Below are 19,964 nucleotides of genomic sequence, written 5' to 3' on the forward strand. Positions count from 1 at the left end.
GGTTAGCTAAAGCACAGCTTTCGCGACGCCCTCCCTTTCACACGGAAGCTTGCTTACCAAACATTTGTACGTCCTAAACTCGAATACGCATCGCCCATATGGTCACTCGAACAAGCCTATCTAATCCGATGTTTAGAATCAGTTCAAAACCGCGCCGCACGTTCCATCGTCAGTGACTACAGCAGACATTCCAGCGTGACTGGAGTAAAAAAAAAAATCACGCACCATTCCACTGCGGTGAAGGTGGATTACCAGCGAAGAAATTTTGCACATGACGTAGAGGTGACACAGAATTTAAATCAAAGGTGTGAGCAATTTTTATTTCTCTTGAGCGGCTGACGGCGGTCATCCAGAAGAAATACACACACGCACACACTTTTATTTTGACCGGCGCTCTTGGTCGGTGGTATACATTAGCGTGGAAGACTACCGCCACCTCGGGGAGCCGTAGGATATTAGGCACGCGCGTCGGGAGCGACACCCGACGGAAAGTATACACGCGCGACGGGACCGCCATGCCGGGAGAGCGGAAGGAAACAGCACGCAAGCGCTTGGAATGACGACAAGAGAGGGCGGTGCAAGCGCACACATGGCCGACGCGGGTCGCACAGCGGAAAATCTTTGAGAAACCCTTATTATCTACCGTGAGGGTCTACTGATTTTGAAAATGGGGCCTGTTGTTAACTAATCTACTGAAAATACATATCCAAGTGATGAGACCAAAAAGTTTTGCATATAATGAATCAATTTTGCATCATATTCGGGAGCTGAGTTTTTGCACGCATATCTTTTGACGGACACGAAATATGCGTAGAACCATAGCCACAAACAGCTTTGCTGTAAAAATCGCTATCACTTCCTTCTTTGAACTGACGCCGAAGCATTTCGCTTGCCTTTCTGCAGCACAAAATCAACAACAAGCATCCCTCTTCAATGCCGCTTCGTAGACTTTAATTATTGTGGTTCCCGCCGTTTGCACAACCACCTCAGTTTTCAACGTCTCTACGGTCACACTAACGTATTTAACTCATCTGAATTGACAAATGCCATGGCATTATGCGATAAACTTTCAGATAACATAGCCAACATTCAAGATGCCGGAAACCTTAAGAAACTGCTGCAGGCGCTGTTTCTTCAGCACTATAAATGTATTCTTGGCTAGGTACAACTGTTTATACAGATCCATAACCTTATGCGCCGTTTTTGACATTCTGTAACGTTTTATTTCCGTGTGCACTTTGTATTTCTTATAGCCAAGAGTTTGTCATTCTCAGATCCATAACCTTATTCGTCGTCCTTAACATTGTATAAATGTTTCATTTCAGTTGACATTTTGTATTTCTTACAACCAAAAGTTCATCAATCGTTTTTTTTTTCTATTTTCTATTATCTTGATCACTCTTTGTAGAAACAAAAATATGTACTTCCCCCTTACACAATGTTCCCACGTGGAACCTGTGAGGCACCTGCATAAATAAATAAATAAACCTGAACTTGGTTCAGCTGTTTCTCAGCGATGCCGCTAGGTGGCGAACATTTACTTGTAGTCCCTAATAGGAGCGTCCACGCTTCGTTTTTGCATTTATTCAAAGGTTTCGTGCTGAAAATTATTTTCAGCAACAATAGAAGCATCTTGCAAACCTATCAATGCCATTTAGCGAGATCTGACGTGGACTGCGCTCTCGGAAATTTCCGTTTTGGTCTTTTTCGCGCTGTGTCAGACAGGTCTTTGTATTGACCTTAGCATATTGAGCTGGAGTTTCGGGCAACCACTACTTTTAAATAATCGTTTGATGTTTTCGAAGTTCGCTTATTTTGTAGCGGCTTCTGACTGCCGACATTTTGTATTCTTCAATGTCACTGAGTGGGCGCTTTATTTTTGAATGACGGCAAAGCAACAAGGGATACACTTCGAAAAAATGAATTCATAACTCTTATGTTTGAATCTACTTTCACAAGAGAGACCAGGGGGCACCTTCGGTGTAGTCTCATGAACTTGAAAGCTCGTTGTTTGCTGTCATGTGTATCACAGCCTAACCGGAGGAGGAGACGATCACAGAGGCCTCGCTTAGTTAGGCTGTTTCCGAAGTAAGTCCTGTGGTTCTGCTGTCTCGGATTGCTTTTAAGGGCCACTTGAGCAGTTCATAAAAAAACCGTCGCAACTACTCCTATTCTGCAAGGCTACTCGACGCATCGTACTTGTTAGCACGACGTTCGCCGCCATGTTCAGCAGTCCACGACTTCATAAGAAAATGAGGATGGAAGTCCTCTTCGCAGACATAGTGCGTTCGTTCTTGGTTGAACTATGGCCATTTTCCCCAATTGCCGTCAGTTCTTTCCTTTTAAGGGCACAGAAAATTTTCACTTTTATCGCAGGAAGCGTAGCCGCTGTTACACTGTGGCAAAACACTTATTTCTCGTATTGATGCAAAGTCGTCGCCGACATAACATGTTTTCAGCCTGCGCGCTGTCTGCTTGTGCGGACGGCACAAGCTGCCGCCACGGTAGAAACGAACAAGAAATTGTACACTCGTAATACACGTTTTGTATAGAAGCTCGCAAATGATTATTGCGGAGACCAAAGCTCGTTACGTATATTACTCCAGCTCGTTATTGCCGCGCAAACTTCCGTTTCCCATTGAAACCCCCAGCAAAACCAACTAAGTGGCAGGCTACCAAGACAGGTGCTGCGTCTATCGGCGATGAGCATTTATGTGAATTCGCCTCCCGGTCGCGGCGGCGCGCCTCGGGAGCACCTACCTTTCGTGCACTGTATACGTGGTTTCCACTGCTCCCTGAAAGGCCTCTCTCGGTCGTCCGGGTCACCAATTGAGCATGGTGACCGTATGTGGCAGAAGAAAACGCGCTCGGCGCCCTGCTAAAAACGGTCGCGATATTTGGTTATTCAGCGGCCGCCGTCAATGCACCTGCGCCCGTGTCCAAGCCGATTCCCTCAATAAATGTGGCCGCTCGTTTCCTCTCGACCGCCACAACTCCAGCAATCCTATCTCACTTTCCGTCTGTGCCTGCGAGATAGGGAATTTTTAGTCGGTGGGAACTGCGGTCACCTCCGGACCACCTTTGTGGGGCTGAAATTAATTCAGTCTCCAGTGATTGCTAGATCAGAAAAGATTTCCCGTGAGGTGAATGTGCGGCTTGTGTTGCTCTTGCGGGACGTATCAGACCACAGTTGTTTTGCCACGCACAACGAGAAAAAGTCAGTGTGTCAAGGCGCGATAGCAGGCTTTGCGCTTCTAGGACGTCGTTTTCTTGATCTGGTCGGCTGCAGCGGCATTTTGCACTTAAGGCTTTTAGAAAAAGTGAGCAGATGTAATTTAGGACATCTTCAATAACAGAAATGTGTGACACGCAGTTTTCACAACTGCAATTGTAAAAAAAAAAAAGTCGTAGGCTCGGTTCGAGCGGTGAATTAAATTTTATGCGTAAGTATCAAATGACCCATTGAGCGAAATGCAGCTCCACTAACGTGAAACCTGGGGAAGTGCGAAGCATGCAGTGATGCACCGCTAATGGGGTCCTACTGCCTTAAGCAATGGCTCATAACCCCGTAAACGCGGCCTGCCCATTACGTGGACAAGAAGAGAAGTGACATTCTACGCTAGAATGATGAGCGGCAACGCAGCCAGCTGTGGAAGACAACGACGAACGCGGGAGCCGTGGCACGAGCGCGTGCCGAGCTACGACGACGACTACGACGACGACGAAAGGAGACGCCCACAGCCCCGGTGCATAAGGTGCTTCGCATCTAATTATGATTCAACATTAGTGACCTATTTTCAGAACAGAAAAGAGTCCGCAGCAATATTACATGCGCCCACCTTTCAACATCGTGCAGCGTTTCGCCTTGTCATTTTCTAAATTTATATTTTCGATGGGTGCTTCATTCTTCTTCGCAGCGCACGTGGGCATCTGCAGCAGTGCGGTGAAGTTAATGAACAAGGAACTATCCGCTCCCGCCCACTAAACTAAAACGTGCAACGCATAACTCGAGCGCTTGTAATACGCTGTGACACTTGAAATTTATTGGGTGTATACATCTAAGATGAATGTTGAATGTTTCAGAGTAGCATCACATTGAAGTACTCCGTGAAAACTATCATAAGAACACTAAAATTTTAATTCGGGAGGTCGTACTAGCTCCAAACTTGCACTGACCGCAACACTCACCGCCGACACTAAATGTTCATAAAGATAGCACGTGTGATCGAAAACGCATTCCACGTCAATTCACTGATCAAAAAAACAAATTCGATGCTCCCTGTCACATTGCTCAAATGTGTGCGGGTAATGCTGAGTTTTTACTGGCTAAAATACATTCGTTCTACTTTCTGTATCTTCGCCGCAAGCAGGTAGCAGTATGAATAGCGTACAAGAGGGCAAGGTGATAAACACGTGGCGTATAAGGAAAACCACAGCCCGCAGAAACCAGAAGTTCCAAAAGCTTCGATAAGAGTATATGTCTTCGTAAGATCCTGGGCCTTCCTTTATCAAAGCGTTGGCTCCAAACTGAGGCTTCGCCGGTTCACCCACTGGTTATCAATTTGTCTACATTTTTACGGGACCCATTTATCGTGTTAACACAACAGAGCAGCAGAGTAATACATGTTCGACGAACTGAAGAACACTGCGGAGGTATTTAGACGTAGTTGAGGATAACTCATAACCGAACTTTCCGCCCCCTGTGTCCTCAAGGGGTCGCCAGAGTGGCTTAAGTAAAATTAATTTTGGTGGACGTTTGTACAGCTTTCGTTGATTTGTCTGAAAGAACAAACTCCTTCACAACAATTAAAAAGGACACCGACCACGAAGGTTTATAAAAGTAAGACCTTACGGCTCCCGAATGAGAGCCTGTTTCGCGGGATTTTATTTGTTGTCATGTATGTTCCCGACCGGACGGGGTCCTGTGCAATTCTTGATTTCAACAAACTGGTTGTAGCACATGTACATATGATTTCACAACAACGCTTTGGTAAGCAGGTTGAGTTGCATAACCACCACATGAAGGCTGAGCAGCAGTCGCACGATGATATTCATAGTTGTAGTTAAAAATATTACATAGCGAGCATTCATTCGGTGGTGCTGCACTTCACCGTAAGAAACAGCACTTTAACTACACGCACATTTCATTCCATAACGGCTTTCTGCATTATCTACAAACACACAGACCTCGTAGAACGAACTTTATGAGCAGTGAACGTAAAACACTCTAACGGTACTATCTGCAAATCGTTGCAAGGGCATTTATAGATTCCTCTCCGGAAATGCTTATCTTTTAAATGCTTGTCCGACGGTTTCGGAACGAACACGCAAAGGCTCCATCGCGAACTTCGAGATTCGAGAGACTTTACTAATTTTCCATCTAAGACGTTCTATCAGCTCAGAAAGCACAGAAAGAAGCACGAAAAAGGTTGTTTTTGGTTGAAGCTTTATCTGTTTTGTTGCATCCGTTACAGCATTCTCAAATGCCATAAAATTTCCCTCCGTTTCAAACAGCTCGTTAAAAAAACGTTTCAAAGACACCCATACCTATCGCGAAAGCAAATCAAAAAGATGCAACTGCAATCCATCTCGCCACATTGTCTGACATCAATTGTGCCCACCAACGCAGCGTCACAAACTGAACAATTCCCACACCACGCACAGGTTTGCTAGTTGCGCGTCCTATTGCCTTTGTCTAACGACAAATGTCTTGGAGAACTCTCGTAGCGCAAGCACAAATGAGCGAACACATAAGGTACATGGTACAATGCACAACGCTTAATGCGAAGAACAGAGATATGACAGGTGTACACTTTACAACAGTGTGCACGCGTCCGATGACGTATAAGGGTTGTTTGTATATGTATGGCAGTGAAACTCGAAATGAATGTGTTGTTGGAGGTTAGCGCTGTATGTGGTCCCGTGTACAGTACGGTCTGTTTTTAAAGGGAACAGTTACTATAGTTAGCAGTTTATTACAGCTGAAATGTGGCATGAAGACACACAGGTTACTTTTATTGCTTACATATCAGCCCACTTTGTCCTCTAAGACAGTTTTTTTTTCTCGATAAATTAGAAGTGCTCGAGTGTTTTGACTTTGTTATTAGCTAATTCAGTATTAATGCACAGAGCACCAAAGCAAACAGGAAACACAGCAGGCCTAAAGCTTACTCACAAAGGTTATTGTGAAAATCAATTCTTATCATCATTAGCCTATTTTAATGTCCACTCCAGAACGAACGCTTCTCTCATCGATCTCCAATTACCTCACTCTTACGCTGCCTGGCTACATCCTATGCCTACAAATTTCTAATTTCATTACACCATCCGGTTCCCTGCCGTACTGCACTGCGTTTCCCTTGCCTTGGCACCCATTCAGTAGCTCTAATAGTCGACTGGTTATCTGCCTTACGCCTTGCATGGCCGGCGGCCCAACTCCATTTCATCATAATAATCTCAACTGGAATATCAGTTACCACCGCTCATTCAAGATGCTGTCTTCCTCTCTCTTAACGTTACGCCTATCATTTTTTCGTTTACTGCTCGTTGCACGGTTCTTAACTTTTTCCCAAGCTTCTTTTTTATAACCTCCCAGTTTTGTCAATATGTAAGTACCGGTAAAATAAAATGTTTGCACATTTTTCTTTTCAGGGATGGCGGTAAGGTAATGTAGACTTCAGAATAGATATCATCTGCTGCTTCTACTATATCATCAAAATTGCTCATGACATCGTACTGATTACCTCAACACTGCAATGATAGTTTCCTCATGTTAAGCTTACATTTTCTTGTTCCACGCGTTGCATTAAGGGTGATGCTGTTTAGATACCTGCCGGCGTGGTGTCTTCGACATACGTATATGTGGCATGATTTTTGGAAAGAACCTTTCAATTTTGAGAGAGCACTGGCTTTGTCGTTTAGATCTTGCTCTGATCATTTTTTCGCTGTTTGTACATTCGTCCTGAAAACAAAAAGCCAACTTTCCCAGACTGCTGTCCTATCTACAAGCTAGGTGTTTCCTTTAACAGAGGACCGTACCGTACCGTCCACATCCGTGTCCTTCTGCCTCCAAACATCCCATTTAGCCACTCTCGTTGACGAGGCAGCACGTTTCTGTCTTTCACATCGGGTCCGACACGGACCGGTCGTAGCGAATGCAGGGCCTCAGTCGCTTCTCGCTACCCTGGGCCTCGTTCGGCACGTTGTCCTCGGAAGACGTCCGGCTGGGAAGGCCAGAGACCTGCACGCTGGGCACCTCCAAGAGTGGTTCCATGAGCAGGTGCTTTCCCACCAGTGGCCGATAGGTGGTGTCGTAGGCACCGGAAATTCCCGATCCCGCGCTGTGAACCGACTGGGAGCTCGTGGTGCGAGACAAGTCCTGCGCACGCCAACGGCGAAGAGTGAAGAATCGCAGCTTAACGCCTTTAGTCACAGGTTATGCCTGACTGTCCTTAATGACCTCGAATGCATAAATGTATAGTTCTGAAATCATGGCACAAACATTGGAGAAAAAAATTTGAGAAAAAAAATTAGAGCCGCAAAGCCCGCCTTGCGCACACTCTACGCTTTTCTTGTCACGCTTTCGCCATACTCTCCTCCTCCGCTTTCCTCCTCGCGCTATCTTCGCTATCGTCGTATTTCGTTTCCCACTGCACTCCGCATTCGCTTTCATCTTTCCCTGCGCTCGTTCGCTCGGTTATGAGGTACAACGCCGACACTCGCCATAGGAACGGGCGCCTAAGAGCTGCACTCCAAAGCAGGTGGGAGTAATCGAAATTCTGCGTCTTCAATTTTGATAAGAATTACGTCTTTCCGGAAGTACGACTATCGGTACTATCGCCGACTATCGTCTGCTAATGCTCAGCCGTGCCCGCTCGCCTCGAACCTCGAACCAGACGAAACTTACGTCGGACCACACGTACGCCTGCCAGCGCGCGCTCACTCTTGGCCGCTCCTGGCTGCACGCCTCGGCAGGCTTTGCATCGTATCGAGCTATTCCACAAAATGCGCAATTTGGATGTGGCTACTATCCCATCGGTCAAGCTAGCGCAGGACAAAGGTGGTCGTCACCACGTAGTAACGGCCGACTGGAGCAAGTGAGCACGAGCGCACACTCTAGCACTCTCGTGCACATAGTTAGCCATTATATACAGTTGCATGTTAGCTGAATCTGCAGCGTACACAGCGTAGATACCGCGGCCGCGTCGGGGTGCCGCGACGGGCCCGTTCACTGAGCTCCCTGCGGCTCACTGAGGACAACAGCGTGCTCTGATGTGGGTGACGTGATTGAGTGACGTGATTGAGTGACGTGATTGAGTGACGTGATTGAGTGACGTGATTGGGTGACGTGATTGAGTGACGTGATTAGGTGACGTGAGTGATTGGGTGACGGTGTTCTGTCGGTGAGGTGATCTGTGGGTGACGTGGTCTCTGGGTGACGTGATTCAAGGCCCGAGTGCCAACTTCTGGAGAACAGGTCATCTACATTCCCGAGTTGCACACCCTCGCGGTATGTCGCCATCATGGTCGTAGCTCATTACGTTGGGAATCCTTTCAGCGGAAATTCCGGAGTCCGGCGTCAATAGCTTAGCCGATGTGCGCGCTGCCGACGTACTCGCACGAGCGAACGTCAGGATCAAGTTTGTTGGACCCTCGGAAATTGTGGGATTGTCGGGGAGATAAGTGCGGAAGGAAATGCTGCTGTTCATGTCACTCGGTGCGAGAATAGCCGCACGTAGCTATCTAGTACGCCGTAGCGCAACAAAGGTATTGGGCGCCGTGAACTCAACCGTAAGCTGAGTGATAGCCTGTGAGTTTGCCGCGTCGTAGGCGCCAAAAATCGGAAGTAGCGGGGTCTATATGTGAACATACAAACTCAAACTTGAACTGCGCGCCATGCTGACGTTTAGTAGGCAGAGCGTAGTGGACACCACCCCGTTTCGCCGTAGCCTTCGCAGTGCCAGGTAATAAAGAAGGAGCGGGAGCACTGTGAGGAGGTTCAAAGCCGATCTTCGATTGCCAATAACTCCGCTTCTGTTGAACGCATTGAAGTACTTTTTGTCGCGAAGTATTTATAAAGCTGTCGATTTTAACGTCAAATGCATTTCTCGAGTTCAATAAAAAACTTGTCGCAGTTTCACCCGAAAGGCGAAGCATCAATTGCGATAGCAACTTAGTAGAGAGCTATACGGAGTAAGGATAGTAGCTTTATCCGCTGTTCAAACTTGGACATGCAGCAGCACCGGCAACACACAGCACTGTTGTCGACGCCGTCGGCGTTTTGCCCGCGTTCGCACAAAATGCGTGCGGCGTTGGTGACTGTTGCCGGAGCCTCTGATATAAATAGGCACTTGGTGCCGCAGCTAAACGTCGCCTCCCTTCCCTGCCCAACGGCCTTTCGTGCGTCAGAAGAAGGCGCGTTTGCTCTACATATATGTTGATTGTAAAGGAGGAAAGAGACGCCTACTTCTGCAGCCCTTAAGGGAGCACGGCACAGAACGCGCGTTTGTTCTCCGCCGTGCGTTCACTCCCCGGTAAGTGGTTCTTGAGGGAAAGGGAAAGGTTGGCGCTATCTTCTGCAGGTCCCCGTGAAAGCGCGCGTCCCTCGCGCCCTTTCACTCGCACATACAGCGTTCGGCGGCGCGCGGCGAGGATTTCATCTCCATTGACGTCCTACGGAACCTCACGGCGACGGCGACGGCGACGCCGACGGCAGAAATCTGCTTTGGAGTATTCATATAATTGCTATCGCAATAAAAGGTGTTCAGGACCCCTTTAGGAACACACTTAATGAATACAATTGGACTTGTCAGTATATTTTTGAAAGCTGGGACAACATTAAGCATGTGAAAAGATAACGAACCAGAAACAAAATAGATATGACCAATAATTGCGTTTACTGGTGCATTATACATTGCACACTTCATACATTTCAAACTTTATACATTTCACACCTCACCAATCACCAAACATCATCACAGAGACACAGCTTTTGAATATAAAAGCTGCCAGCCAAATAACTCAGGCTCCTTCAAACATTTTGCAAGATGGTTATTTTCTTTACGGCTGAGTACCAGTGAAGGCGCGCTAAAGTTCAGCTATATAATATATAATAGTTTGAATGCAGTCGTTTGAATTTTTTTTCCACCAGATGCCACCCCATAACTTCACTCGGTGTACTTACATGTGGTCCCACTTGAGCACGCTTTCTGATGTAGGCCACTAAGGCGAAGATGAGTACAACCACCGTGATTCCAGCGGCGACGGTCACGGCCACTGCCAGGGTCTTTGACACTGCGGTACAAGTACGTAGAGGCACGTAGAGTCGAAATATGCAACACCCTGTGGAATCTTCGCAACACGTACATTTCTATATTTGGCGAGAAAAAGAGAAGTTGCATTTGAACAGCGCTATTTCGTGCAATACTTTTTTTTTTTTTTTGACGGGGCTTAAAGGAGCGAACAGGTGCGATAAAAAGGTCACCCAAGAGGAACTGCTTAAAGTTGTCGTGGTACGGACAGACTAGCCTTCACACTGCAAACATTTCATTAACTTCAAGTTATGCAGGCCCGTCATGGAGCTTCTTGCGAAGAAGGCCTCTACGCATCTGTCCAGGTATAATAACATGGCGTGCGGGAACCAATACGCGGGAACAAAAAGGGACATGCATACAACTAGTGGACACACAAGGCATATTAAGCCACCTGCATGCTCGAGCACACCTTTGCAATACAATAAAACCAATGTACGCCAGTTTAATACTAAATTACGGAGCATTTCTTAGTGAAGAGTTAAGATTAGCTACTCACTTGACTGTGCCACAGTTAATGATGATCTTGGATCGCGTCGAGGACAATTACTCGAGTATTATTCCCGCCTTTGCCATCCTGTTAACGATTTTTCAATTCGGTTGTGGCGAGGCACTTTCCAAGGACAACTCACTGCAATTCTCGTCACTCAGGTCACCGCAGTTGTTCTCGTTGTTGCACGTCAGTTCGCGCCAGATGCAGAACTTGTTGCCACACTGGTATTCGCCCTTGTAGCAACCGTCGAAGTGCAGGCCTGCGCATGCGTACAAAAGGAACTGGTATCAGTATGCTATTTGAACTAACGTATCAATTCTGAGCTTCTGCAATAAAATTAGTACAAATACCGTACTTGTATGGTTGACTTTGATATCTCCTGGGTATCTGCGAGTGTGATAACGTTGTTCGTACTAGACTTCTACATTGCTAATTATTGTTAGTGGCGCAACATTTGAAAGCGCTCGAATGTACATGTACATTTATGTGTACCTGTGCTCCTTTAAAATTACATCTTTCATCGCTGTTGCCCGCTGTATTCCGTGCAGTGTCAACTTGTCTAACCGTGTCGCGGCTCACTCATGTAAACGGTAGTCTTGCCACGAAACTTAAATCTTTATTGCCACGTACCGAAATTCTAAATGAATAAATTGCACTTTGTAGCGGACGAATAAAAACTGCGTCACAACTTTGATAACTCTTGTTGAAGTTGTAGGAAACAAGTTGCGTTGCGATTTCGCTTTTCAGCGAGAACTCGGTGAGAAGACAGCTTCCCACCACATTCGGACTACTTCTTCAACATTACATCACATACGCACAGCCGATTTCGAATGTGCATCTGCGTTTTCAACTTGGAAAAAAAGAAGAAATGTGGAATGGCAAAAGATCTTCGTTCGAAATTACATTGCGCTTACATTATCATCATTGTTCGGTACAGCTAGTCGTTTGAAGACGTCTGGTTGTGAGGTTGTGGCTGATGGGTAATTGTTCTGATAGATTGATTTCGTGATATATGGATAACGTCAAACAAGAATAACGTCAAACAAGGGTAATAGAACATTGCCAGGAGAAGCATTCGTTCCTACAGTAAACATAACAGAGGCTCATAGCATGACAATATTAATTATTTTGGTGTGCTCGTCGACTCACCGTTTCTGCAAGTCATTTAAACCTTACCATTAGTGTTCTCATGCTGGAGACCAGCTTCCCGAAAACGTAATCGGTTTCGACAACGCCCACTCTTGTGGAAAGCAATGGCTTATCGATAAAAGAACAATATAGACTAGACCCTTTCCGCTGTGTTGTGGCGGCAGTGTTTTCATTACCCGAGAAAACGTCCGGTCATGAATGTTCGACAATTAGGTTAGCCAAGTAAAAAGTATTTATTCACATAATCTACTATGGTCTCATGTTCTTGATGCGTTCAGATATAGTGAATGCGCCCCGTGTGTGGAGTTAACGTATGCAGCTTTCTTGTTGTACTTAGCGTGTGAATTCACTTGTCAAACATTTTAACTCTGCAGCAACACTGGTGCCAGCTGGCGAGTTCTATGTGTTTATAGGCTGTTATAAATTGTATTGTTCAGACGGCTTAGCCGAAAGCCTTTTGGTAGCGCTGTTCGTAAACCTAGAAAGGGTCTATGGGGTATTCTGATTAAATAATATTCTGCAACCTATGGAAGCAGTCACACTTCTACACGTCCCTGAAAAATAGTATGCATTTACAATTACTTCATTACAAAAACGTAATTGATTACGGTTAATAATTACCGCCTCACGAAAGTCATTCAAGAATGGTTTAAAAGCAATCTATTACTTCAACTTTACTTTCCTCCGAACATTTAGTAATATTGCACAAATACAGCACCTCTAGTGAGTTGGCCTGGCACTTTCCCTGCGCCCTGCGTATGCTCTTCAGAAATTGTTTATATTCAATAACAATTGCTTTTCAATACTTTTCTTAGGTCATCTTCCCGCGTTTTTTTTTTTTCGTTCTTTTTTTGTGTGAATGCATTATCACCGACCCTGAAGACTTGTTTTATGTTCGCTCTAGAGGTAAGGAAGGTGTAGTAGTGTACTACCGCGCTCAGTATGAGCTACAACGGGCAACCGCGTGGCAAAGCCATCGCGCGTTGCAGCCCATACCGATCGCGATCGTACTAACATCATGCGCACAAGATTCTGGTTTCTCAATTCCTCGATGCTCACGGTTTGGGTCCTATACAAAGCGCAGCGCTTCATTACTGCTGGAGCTCAGTGATCGAAGGTGGTAGGGCCAGTGAGAAGCTGAAAAAAAAACTCCTCCTGCTGCGAATTCCTTGCATTAACGTTCGAAGTGGTCATCGCTGTCGAGACGTAACAGTGACGGTTCAATTCATCGGCTAACATCTGCTGGAGTGCTACAGGATGAGGAGTCAAATACTCAGTCCCCGGGTTTGCTTGTCTGAACATGTTCATCCACGGAGATGCTGGGTGGCACGAGCGCTCTTATATCTCTGAAGCTCTTACACTCCTAAAGAAAATTAGCGTAAAATAAACCAGACGGAAAGAATACAAGTACAATGTACGGGCGCTACGTACTTGTCTTTTTGTCTTTTCCATCTTCCGCAATTTGTTTTACATATGTTGCACCGACTCACCCACATCAAGCACCTGCTGATCTTACATCAGTACGCTTTTACATGTTCTGCAAGCTTGTATCGCTATCAAAGTATCTGGGTACATGCATTTGATTACAGAAAAAACGCATTTGATTTACAGTGAGCGTTAGTGAGAAAAAGCTGTAATCCAATAATTACAAAACTACCAAGAAATGTAATTGATTGCAAGTAATTAATTACGTGCAATTTTTTACGTACACGTCTGGACGCCTAGTAAGTTTTTTTTTTCTCCACGGAAACGGTTCTGGTTGTGAAAAAAGTTCAAAATTTGTGACGTCACCATGACCTGTCGGCGTTGAGCATGCACAATTTTCTCCGATAGTAATGAACATTTCTCCACCGGACAAATAAAAATACTCCTTTGAAAAACTAGCTTCATCAGTTCAAACTTATTTAGAGTTCAGCATTACTGTCTCCTAAAGATCAGTTAGACTACAAGAAGTTGGTTAAAAGGTGACCACCCCTATGGAGTGTGTGTGGGAAATTCAAAAAATTTTATGTTCATCTTATGCAGTAACAAAAAAAAATATATTTTCTCTACGTCTGCTTTATTTTCTGTATCACATTTTACTTGTTACGAAGCTACCCAGCCGTAAAGCGCAACCCCGAAGCTGATAAGTGCATTCGCCGGCATAATGCGACGACCGATTCGCTTTGCCATCGCGCCACAGTGACGGATCTCGGAGGACTCACGTACTCTGCCGGTACGAGGTGAGCACGATCTCGAAGGCCTTGCGTTCGTAGTTCCAGTCGTGGCGCGAGGTGACCAGCTGGACCAGCAGCTGCGGCGCCGTCACCCAGTGGGCCTCCTTGCCGCGTGGGTCGTCCACGTTTCGGCAGAAGCGCTGCGCGTCCCGCCGGTCCGCCCACAACTGCACTGGACACAAGGCCCCGAAGCGGCCCCTTATGTGCGCAATGGTTGCCCAGGCACAAGGGCAGAGCGCGAGAGTGGCGGAAATTTAATAAAAGTGTGCAGTTGTACGTACCAATACCACCATGTGATTATGAGGCACGCCGTAGTGGGGGACGCCGGAATAATTTGGCCCCACCTGGGGTTCTTTAACGCGCACCTAAATCTAAGTACGTGGGTGTTTTCTGCATTTCGCTCCCGTGAAAATGCGGCCGCCGTGACCGGGATTCGATCCAGCAACCTCTTGATCAGCAGCCCAACACTGTAACCACTGAGCAGCCACGGCGGGTTGACGGAAATTTACAATGCAGCCATATAGGTGGCAGTAAGAGATGGATATATAGATAGACAGATTTAGATAGACAGATATATTTAGATACATAGATTTAGATAGATACTTGCAAGGCGTTCTTTGAAAATGATAAAAAAGAAAGAAAATTAGCAAAGACAGACACCACCCGCTTCTATTGGCGGTGCGGCTACAGTTCTTCCTTTGCCCTAAAAGGATTTACTACGAAGAGCAGTTTTTACCTACAGCTTCCTTCATCCGTGTGATGAAAAATAAACGTTATTATTATTATTATTATTACTTATTGCTAGTAAAGAAACTGCTTTTGCTACTTAGCGATGATCCACCGGTCTGAAGAATCACACCAGCGTTGACCCAGGTTTTCCGCGGAATAGCGTGCGATATGGTGCTCGTGATTGCAGCAAGGTATATCTTGGCCCGCCATGGTGGCGTAGTGGCTATGGTGTTGTGCTACTAAGCCCGAGGATGCGGGATCGAATCGCAGGCACGGCGGCCGCATTTCGATGGCGGTGAAATGCAATAACACCCCCGTATAATACACCGTGCATTGAGGGAGCGTTAAAGAACCCCAGGTGGTCAAAATTTATACGGTGTCCCTCACTACGGTGTGCTTCATAATCAAATCGTCGCCTTGGCTCGTAAAAAAAAACACTATTTAGTTTCAATTTAAGGGATTTTATTCCCTGCCTTATTAGACCTCAATGCAACTCCTTAAATCCCCTGAACGTAGACTTATCCGCAGTGGCGGCTCTGCGACATTGTTTTGCGACTGAGCTCTTGCGCATAGATTTAGGCGGAGGTTTAGCAATCGCAGACGGACGCAAATAATCCGTAGCCCTCCACTAGGGCGTCTCAGATACTCTATCGTTTGCTTGTGACGTCAAACCATCAATCATAGAAGGAGAGGTGTACGCGGGTACCTCCAGGTAGGAAAGACAGGTCATAGGCAGATCCAGGAACGAGATGCTGTACAGCAGGCTCCGGTCCACCCTCGTGGTCACGTTCACCGTGCAGTTGAAATCGTGGTCGATGTGGTGCTTGGTGGCACGCAGCACCACCGCCGACTCGAGGCCCGCCACTCCCACCGTGATGGAAGCCGTGTGCGACGACCCGCATAGGTCATCCATGTAGTCTGCGTCACAATTGAAGTGAACCGCGTTATTTTATTAAAAGCGACATTTCTCTCACTTCTCTACCCCACTTTGGAAGTGTCTTTGTGGCCTCGATTGCAACGACCGTGTAGGAAGAAAAGTGTTGATGAAATTTAGTTCCTACGAAGAATCAAACCTGGACCTCCGGCATGGCAAGCAAGTATCTATCCTCGGCGTCACATCAATACCGTTGAGAAGAGGCAGGAGTGCGTGCAACAATAGACAACGCCTCCTAGATAGAACAAGGCCTTCGCATTACAGTCCATGATGTAATGTTTCCGGGCCCGACTGCCAAAAGTGTACTGCATAGTCATATATGGCGACGGTCGCCGATCCGCACAACCTACAGTGCTTCACAACTACGCCCCAGAGACGATGGCGGACACGACCAGCGTTCCAGATCACAACGCACTTTGAATATCGCCTATTAATGGCTCTTGTAAGTAGTTCTTAAATCAAGAAAAATTCTAAAGTTATGTTAGGTGCAAAAACAGCTGAAATTTCAAACGCGTATGTTCTAATTAAGGCTCGAAAATAATGACGGTGAGAAATGTACTGCCACACAATCCTTCCAAAACAACAAAGCACTTTCATGCAAAACTTTAACTCCAAAGACGGACGTTACGAATGTGCTTAAAGCGGTTACATTCGTCAAAGGAGTGCAATATCTCTTTCACGATTGATCAAGTGCCAGAGTATTGCGATAAATGTAAAGTGGTAAAACGATGCAATACGGTAAAATAATCATATCAAAAGTAACAAAATAGTGCAATAGCCAAAGCAGTAACAGTCAGACTGTATAACAAATGTTCTCAATATAAGTATTTTTCTTTTGTGAAATCAACCTTTTTTTCTGTAGAAACAAAAATAATTGGTATTTTTCGAAAAACAAATCTAAACAAAGAAAAGGAATTAGAACCTTTTTACATGTTTGCTAAGGTCATTAAGTGCTACTATTCCGAACTTCTCAGTTGACACCGAATGCCTTGAATCAGTGCAAAGCGCCCGCGTGTGCTCGAAGACCCGACCTACACAATCTTAAAAAAAAGTTTGCACCCTTTCGGGCTTGTCTTGTCCCACTACAGTAATCGTGACGTCAGTAATCGCCTTGCACGTCATTCCTTTCTTTAACGATGCGGTCCCGGCACTTCCAGGCAATGAAAGACTTGCACGTCATCAGCGGGACATGACATTCTTGATAGGAAAGCAGCGGGCACTGAGTTTTCAAGGAAGAAAACGCAAGCAAGGCAGATGACGATCATCGTTGTGGGACAAGATAAGCCTCAAAGGGTGCAAGCTTTTTTAAGAGTGTAGGTGAACAAGCCCGTGCCGGCTCTGGGCCCCCAGCTTCAAGCCTGGCCCAGGCCCGAAAGCATCAGGCCTGGGCCTGCCAAAAATTTATTTATCCAGCTCGGCCCGGGCAGGCCCTAGCCCGTGCAGTGCTCAAGTCGGAGCCACCGTCCATGACTTGGACAGTGCATGGATTAAGCCAACCTTCAACTCATCTGTCTGCTACACCCACATGCATGCGAGGGCAGTTCAAAGCACCAGTCTGCTATCGCCATGAGCAGGTCAGTAGCGTTGAGGTGCGACTCGTGAGCAGGCAGTAGCAGTAGCTTCTATCACAGAATACTGGTGTTACGTCGAAGGAAACGCCCTGCACAGAGTACATGTAGTTACAGATGTTCCAGAGAGGAGAGAAATAAAGGCAAGCGGTAAAGACAAGGAGATTAACCAGATGATATCTCTGGTTTGCTACCCTGTACTGGGGAAAGTGGCAAGCGGGCGAAAGAAAGAAAACAATGAGAAAAGAAAGCAAATGAAGGTATTCAAGTATGAACAATGTAGAACTCTCTGTGTGGGCGCCGTCACACAGTCTGTAAAGGTGCCAAGTAGCCATAATCAAAGTCAATGTCCCACTAAGATATAGAACCACACACATTGCGCACTGTCGCACAGGCCGACAATTTTTCCCCTAATCCGGCATTTTTTAGGCAACGCAGCGGCGCCTTTCTAGCGGCTCGCACTGATCTCCGCGTAAGCTAGGTGTACAAGAATTTCCCAGACAAAATAAGCGACACCGTTCGTCTGCACGAGATGACGAACTGGATTCCACCCTTAGCGGCACCAGCACTGTCCTTCTCTCCACTCCGCTGTTTTTTAATGCTGAATCACCGTTTCATGCCATTTATTACGATGCCATGAGCAAGCGCACTTTATCTCCCATATTTCAGTGCCATCAGCATATTTCTCACATTTTTTATCGCTCCTTTGACATACTCAAACACGTGCCGCTCGCTGCTCGGTAAACAGCGAGAATCGAGTGACGTAAAGGCCGAGGCGTCACTCGAGGGAAACGGCACAGAGGAATGGTGTGAGGGACGGGTTGGGGTGAAGGGCATTTGCTTACGAAGAAAGTATGCACCGTGACTGCGGAAACAACTATAGCGCGTGACTTTTGAGGACGTGTACGTTTTCTACTGACCAGCTTAACAGAGCGACCTAGTTCGCTTGCACCTTGCATTATAAATATTAAACATATACTATATTTGCACCCTATTGAGTCTTGTTGAAAACTTATCCCGTTTCTCCAGCCTAACAAACGTACAATCTTCAATGTTCAACAATGTTCAATGTTTGTACGTAAACGTAGAAACGTTCAGCACTATCTACTTCGGGCTGAAATCAGGCATTCCCATAAACATTATTCGCGTTCTTTTTTCGCTTTTGCCGCCATTAACAAAGTTGCCTAAGATGTCGGTGTCAATGAAAAATATTTTTTCCTTCATTTCCGATGCCAGGTAGCGGCATAGTTTGCCTATCACCAGCATGACTGAATATATAAGCACTACGAGAAGCTGTCCGAATCTACATTCATGAAGATGAATGTATATTCATCAGATTCATCAACAGACGTGTGCTAAAGCGGAAGCATGAATTATTCAAAAACTCGGAAAAAGAAAGATTGGCTATAGTAATGTTGCTGATAATTTTCCTAGAATGGACCTGCATCTCTGACGAAAAAATAACCACCGTGCCTTAAGTGTTGCCTGCTGTACACGCGGCAATCCGAAAGTAACGAAACAAACCTAAACTAAGAGCTCAAAGTACAAACGGTAGGTTTCGAAGTGTAATTCGTCCTTACATCCGACGATAAGTATAAGCCGCTTCTTTTTGACGTAATGAAAGCTTTGGACGTACTTTGCTTTCTATGGCAACTATATGTCAGTGTTTAAATGCAGTGTAACAGTATGCCACGCCCAGGCCGTTCGATCTTGACACCCAAGATCGAACGACGAGAGGTGTCCGGAAAAAACACTCAAACCAACCGGAAGCCGAAATCGCGGAGACCTGTCAACTTGCAACGATTGCGTGCGCGCGAGTTGGCATTAGCGCAGGCGGGCAAAAAACAAAACTAGGTCAGCAGTGCGACGGACAGTTCGTCAATACGAAACGACCAAAACTGCGTAGTTATACTCACAGACTTTTGACTTTGTTGGTCGGTCCGCGTCTACTACGCGAAGTAGAAAAGTCGCCAGAAAAAGTGCAAGGAAGCAGCAGCAGCGGTAACAGACGTCGGCGCAACAAGAGGACGGCGCCATCTTCCTTTTTATCGTCTGCTTATGTGCCCGTATGCCTTCTGGACAGCGTCACACAGCACCCCCGGCGAACGACGCCGTACTATCTTGCCCTCGAACTCGGTGAAGGCCCCCCCTTACCCCTAGCCTCGCCTCCCCCCCCCCCCCGTCTCTTCGCGATAACGCAGATGACGGTAACTCCCGTTCGCGCCATCACGTAGACCCTCTCTCTCCAGTATGCGTGGCATTGTCTGTTTGAAAAGTGCTTGCCTCTTTGATATAAAGTGACGTCGCCGAGAGAGGCGAATGGTGGCGTACGGCTTGGAAAGAGAGACGCTGTTTGGCACCTCGTGTTTCTTTTGTCATTCGCTGTCCCCGTAGAGGGCTTATGAAAGTAAACACATTTTCCGCGTGGCGGCAGAACTGTTGCCTTAAAGCCGTTGCTCACATATTCGTGATCATGAAACCCGGGACATTATTCTCGAGGCGAACACCACTTTCGGGGATGGGATCATCTTTCGGCGAGATTTCCCGTGACTCGGCACCATGAAT

The 19,964-nt window shown here is 46.2% G+C and overlaps 1 protein-coding gene across 2 annotated transcripts; it reads right to left on the reverse strand.

Moving 5' to 3' along the window:
• Positions 1-6,601: 6,601 nt before the first annotated feature.
• Positions 6,602-19,505, reverse strand: LOC119445482 (uncharacterized). 2 transcript variants are annotated; one of them, XM_037709763.2, is made up of 6 exons: positions 19,316-19,505; positions 15,604-15,815; positions 14,161-14,335; positions 10,943-11,062; positions 10,184-10,293; positions 6,602-7,378 (listed from the first exon to the last, which is right to left on the reverse strand). In XM_037709763.2, exons 1-6 carry the CDS (start codon positions 19,434-19,436, stop codon positions 7,121-7,123), a joined length of 996 nt encoding a protein of 331 aa, XP_037565691.2. In that variant the 5' UTR covers positions 19,437-19,505; the 3' UTR covers positions 6,602-7,120. The 2 variants fall into 2 exon arrangements, with proteins under 2 accessions (XP_037565691.2, XP_037565692.1); XM_037709764.2 differs by having other exon boundaries at positions 14,161-14,340; positions 19,316-19,441.
• Between the last annotated feature and the right edge of the window lie 459 nt (positions 19,506-19,964).

This window comes from Dermacentor silvarum, chromosome 3 (assembly GCF_013339745.2).
Source record: "Dermacentor silvarum isolate Dsil-2018 chromosome 3, BIME_Dsil_1.4, whole genome shotgun sequence".
NCBI classification, from domain to species: domain Eukaryota; kingdom Metazoa; phylum Arthropoda; class Arachnida; order Ixodida; family Ixodidae; genus Dermacentor; species Dermacentor silvarum.